Source organism: Acanthaster planci, linkage group LG03 (genome assembly GCF_054643075.1).
Source record: "Acanthaster planci isolate LZ-2023a linkage group LG03, COTS_SCS, whole genome shotgun sequence".
In the NCBI taxonomy this organism is placed as follows: domain Eukaryota; kingdom Metazoa; phylum Echinodermata; class Asteroidea; order Valvatida; family Acanthasteridae; genus Acanthaster; species Acanthaster planci.
The window spans coordinates 19,860,637-19,865,501 of NC_141779.1; the positions used below are offsets into that span (position 1 = coordinate 19,860,637).

The 4,865-nt window shown below is 41.6% G+C and overlaps 1 protein-coding gene across 1 annotated transcript; it reads left to right on the plus strand.

Annotated features, from left to right (window-relative positions):
• Window positions 1-1,866: 1,866 nt before the first annotated feature.
• On the plus strand, window positions 1,867-4,865 carry LOC110991107 (uncharacterized). Its single transcript, XM_022256280.2, has 4 exons — window positions 1,867-2,266; window positions 3,066-3,149; window positions 3,631-3,732; window positions 3,908-4,865. The coding sequence occupies exons 1-4, from the start codon at window positions 2,243-2,245 to the stop codon at window positions 4,028-4,030; spliced, it is 333 nt and encodes a 110-aa protein (XP_022111972.2). The 5' UTR covers window positions 1,867-2,242; the 3' UTR covers window positions 4,031-4,865.

Consider the following 4,865-nt stretch of genomic DNA (forward strand, 5'->3'; position numbering starts at 1 on the left):
CTTTGTGCTGTAATATTTTGTGGAGTGCTTGTTTCATTATGCGCACTGTACCTGGACCCTTTCCAGCAGCGAATTCATGTTAAGAGGTGGTTCCGATGAGAGCTTAAACATGTCTGATTCATTTTCTGCAATAAATGTAACATCACAGCTAGTGCAGTGACTTCTATTTGCATGTTTATCACAACTGCGGAGTCTTGCTAAATCTTGTAATTGCAAATCCCTACCCTGCCTATGAAAGCAGATCCACGGAGATTAGAGAATCAACCCCCCCCCCCATGGTCGAGTCATTGACCAGTGAGATGGTTCTAGCATGACGCCGAAAACAATCAATGGAGTCTGAAAACCTTTAAGTTCCCTAGAACACAGGAAAAAGCATCACGGATTTCACATCTATGGGGGATGCCCCAAAACTAGTGGCACACCCAGATTTATTATTATTTATTTTTTTTTTTTTGAGGAGGAATGGACTGGAAATTACCCCCTAAACAGCTCGTGATGCTCAACCCCACCCCACCCCCAGTTGCGCCACAGGGGGGACTGGAATAAGCTAGTGGTTTCACACGTAGGTCTGTACCGTATTATCGTTTTCAGAAAGGCTAAGAATGAAAATCTCTTTGGCATCAAGCCCCCTGATGAGGCCACTCATGGGTGCGCCACTGCCCCCCGGGGGTATGCATTCAAAACGTGTTACGCCCATTCTTTCTTTTATACCCCCTTGTATCGATTCTCACTATTTGCATGAAAGCCAGATTTGCCCTGTCTACCGAACCCCATATTTCGAAGTTTTAGCAGCGGGAAGTTGGGCTCCTTAATGCGACCTTTTCGCGATTGCTTAGTCATACCGTATGAGGCGTCGATTATTTCGTCATCAGCCAAGCGCTCTTTCTTGTCGAAATCACGGTTGTCAAAAGACTTCCTAAAGGGGAAGTTAAGTTGGAGATTTTACGCAGAATCGGCCAATCGCGGCATAGCGGTGGAGTGATCGTGCAGATCAAGGAGGAAGAAATGTGCAGATCGACCGGTCGCACCCAACCTTTCGGTGACAATTCTGGGAATGTTTGTTTCACTTCTCTTTTGAACAGAAGTGACTGCCTCTTAAAAAAGTCCATACAAAGTTACAACAAAGTTGGTCATTGTGTACTTCCACGACGGTGGGGTTTGCTAGACTGAGGAAAAATATTATGAAACTCTTTTTTTTTAGAGTTAAATCATTGCTTTTGATTTTTATCTTTCTTCACTTTAAGTGTTTATAATAGGGCGTATGCTGTACCGACTGTAAGTTTTGGGACTCGGTTTAGTTTGTTACTACATGTACTTAAGCGTGCTGTTTCATAACTGACCACAACTTGCACAAAGGCTGCTAGTTTTCGGGGGTCAAAAAATGTTATACTATTCGGCTTAACGTAATTTCCTTTCATCATAAAATTATATTTTAAAATGATAATGAAAGGTAGAATCTGATAAATATAACTGCGTAGCTTGAAGGAGAATAACTCAAAACAAAGACAGAAGGAGCAGGCCAAGTTTTCCATAGCCATGATTATGTTTGGACAGTTGATTGATATTGGTGTTTTAGGGTTGTTTTACGGCGTTTTTTAATCTCTCCTGACAAGCGGACGCGTATTAACAGCCAACCATTACGAAGATTGCAAGTGTCCTACTCAAAAAGTGCATGTGTGCCTACACTTCAAGTAGGCCTACAGTACCTTCTGGGTGTACATGTGCATGTACATGTATACGCTGGACCCTGGATAAAGCGCGCAATGGCGTCACCGTTGTCATGGCCGAGGGGCCAGAGATCAATTACGCTCTTTGCATTTCAATGGAGAAACCTACAGGTAGGCCAAAAAACCAGTCCATTGAATTAAAAGGCCTTGCTCGTACTCCATGTGTTCAAGCTATAATAAACAGAGAGGAGTTGCGGTCCTATTTGTGCGCGTCAGAAAGAAGTTTGATACAGTGCCAACAGCTTATAATATAGGGAGGAGTTGTGTGAAAATATTGAGGCTCGTGATTTCACACGTAACTACCTGATGGACGTATTGCTTCCTAAACTATAGAAGTGTCGAGCGTATTGCAGAACCTGTTATTCTTGAATGCTTGATGAATCGTTTTCTCCAGCCAATGGTGGTCTGTTGCAAGAAAAGAGCTCGAAGCAAGTAGCTGAGAAGCTTGAATTCGTTAAGCAGAACCACACTTGCAACCGTGATTGAGATCGAGTGTTCACCGAACAGCACAAGACATGTATAGACGTCACATTCATGAGGTAATAATTAAAAGATTCAATAATTGTGCGTTATTAATCAAGTTATATCATTGCTGAGTAACAGCTGATGAGTTTTGACTTTGTGCAGAACAGCAGAAGTTTGACATCCGTAGGTCGACATGTATGAACGCGTAACCATTTACAGTAGACACCAAATAAAAAGATGGTATGACATTTACCATCTCACATTAAATAAAATCCCCAAATATCCATATTAAATGGTCAGGGTAAATTCTCTCCGATAGCAATGAGCTTTTGCCCTGGGTTTCATTTTCCTTATTGTGAGTGTTTCTATTTGACGCAACAAAACCAACATTAAGTTACGGTATGTGTCTATAACCGCCATCTTTGTTCTTGGCGTTCTCCATCCACCCCCAGAAAGTGGGGAGTAAGAATCTTGTTCGCGAACAAATTTCGCGTGTTGATTTTCGAAACCTCGTTCTCGTGTTCGTCTAACACGAGAACGGGGTTTTGAACACGTCCACGTTGTATCTCATGGTAGTGTCGTATCTGAAACGCGGACGCAATAATGCCCACGACCACCTGAATCGACGGCACTTCACAACCGACAGTAAAAACCATCCCGCAACCCTGCCTCAGGCTTTTAAGGGGAGCTATACCAAGCACTGGGTTGGATTTTTTTCAGAAAACTTATAGGAGAAACGGGTTTACTCAACACAACCCCCTCCCCTGAATCTCAGCCCCTTCACTCTACGAGGGTTAGCTGGCTTACACAAAGACGTTGTATTTACGTATTCTTTCTTTGTTTTTGTTGTTCATGTTGTTGTTTTTTTCACAGAGGCTCCTTATTGCAGTAGAACAAGGGGACCTCCCCAATGTTCAACTTGCTGTTCAGCAGGGCGCTAACATCAACGAAATACCGGTCGGTATATAGGCCTTTAGTATACCTGGACCATTCCACACTAGTGTAGGGTCCTTTTTTTCGTGTGACACAGGCCTATGATTTTGTAAGTTTAAAACATCCTCTAGTTTCCCCACAGGGGTTAAATTATGCAAATTACCTGTCAGAGATGTGAAAATAATTTTGAATCACTTTTGATATTTCCATCTCAAATTACACAGGTCAGGTGTTACAGGGACTCAAAAATGCCACAAATTGGTGTACTCATGGTACATATTACTCAATACCCACACACGTTTAGCACTATATACCTATATGTCTAAAACGTTTTTTTATTCAGCTTTATTTCGAAACAACTGCTAGAAAAGTCTTTTTGTGCTCGTTTTTTAAAAGACTTCGTTGAAGACAATTCTATGTTTCTATCACGTAGAGAGAGATAAAATCGCCAGTTTCAGTCTACCACTTTTTAATCCTTATAGTTTGTTCTTCTTTCTGCTGGCAGTGGGGTATGGAGTCAGTGCTGATGCGAGCTATTCGTTGCCGCCATTCACTTGTGGCTGAGTATCTTATTAAGCAAGGCGTTGACCTCGGTTATCATTATGAGGTGGGTAGGAAACTAGGACAATTACACTCTACTTGGTATATGCAGTAGAAATGACATGTGATGAAACTAGCTGTCTTTCCTTCAAAAGTCGAAATCATTCTGTCAAATGAACTCATAGGTTGGACAGCCACTTGCAAAACAAAACAACAGAAATGGATCTTTTTTCCTTCTTTAGAAAACGAGCTCCCCGCGAGGCCCCACTAGACCGATGCAAGAAACGGCAAGAGACTACGCAGAGTTCTATGACCTGCCGGACATTGTCGAGCTAATCGACCGGAAAACGGGCCATTTCCACTAAAAAGAGCAAGACAGGGTTGGGACCACTACTTTTGGGCGTAAGATGACGAAACATGAGGACACTAGACCGACGGTCACTTTTGCTGATACGGAAACTTCCAACAGAGAGAAGTTGTCAAAGGCCCCTATAGCCTATCATATTGCCCCAAAACCTTGACGCATGTTGAACGATCCGGGGAGTGTGTGATAGGGGTGAATTCGTTACAATTAGTGTTCAATTATTATAAGACAGCGATAGCCCAAAGTTTGGAGACACCGTTTTTGTATTAAATGTACAGATAATTACAGAATGAACAGGTGACGAAGTTCAATCTGATTTGTTACGGTATACCGATACGTTACGATTCGTGTTACTTATATAAAGTAGCCAGAGGCGGTGCCAGGTGTGTAGAAAATCTGTATGCATGTAGATTGTCAAACAGTCATTCCTTTTTATTAAACAGTCGTTTCTCTACAATAGACTACTTGTTAATGAAAACTTTTGTGGATATAATTCGACTCATTTCGTAATGTGGTGCGTGTGATAGCATTAAATTGTCGACGGACTATTACGTCATGTCTCCAAAAAGAAAAACAGAATTAAAACACTCGTTTCGGCCATCTGGAATAATTATTTGCTGGAACGTAGACATAAATGTGCCGAATGAACACATTCATTTTTACTCGGACGCTTCTTTTGGGGCTACAAGTTAAATCACATTGTCATGATAGCCTACTCTGGAAAACGTGATCCATTTATTTCAAACAAGTAGGCCTAAGTAACATTCATGCATTTTGGAGGTAAAGAAAAATTGAAAAAGTCAAAGTTTCATTAAAAGAACGTGAATTAGGTTTCA

Coding starts and splice junctions, on each gene's coding strand:
- LOC110991107 (XM_022256280.2), top strand. CDS start 2,243: ATGTATAGACGTCACATTCATGAG. Junction 2,267..3,065: donor ATAGACGTCACATTCATGAG/GTAATAATTAAA, acceptor TTTTTTTCACAG/AGGCTCCTTATTGCAGTAGA. Junction 3,733..3,907: donor ACCTCGGTTATCATTATGAG/GTGGGTAGGAAA, acceptor TTCCTTCTTTAG/AAAACGAGCTCCCCGCGAGG.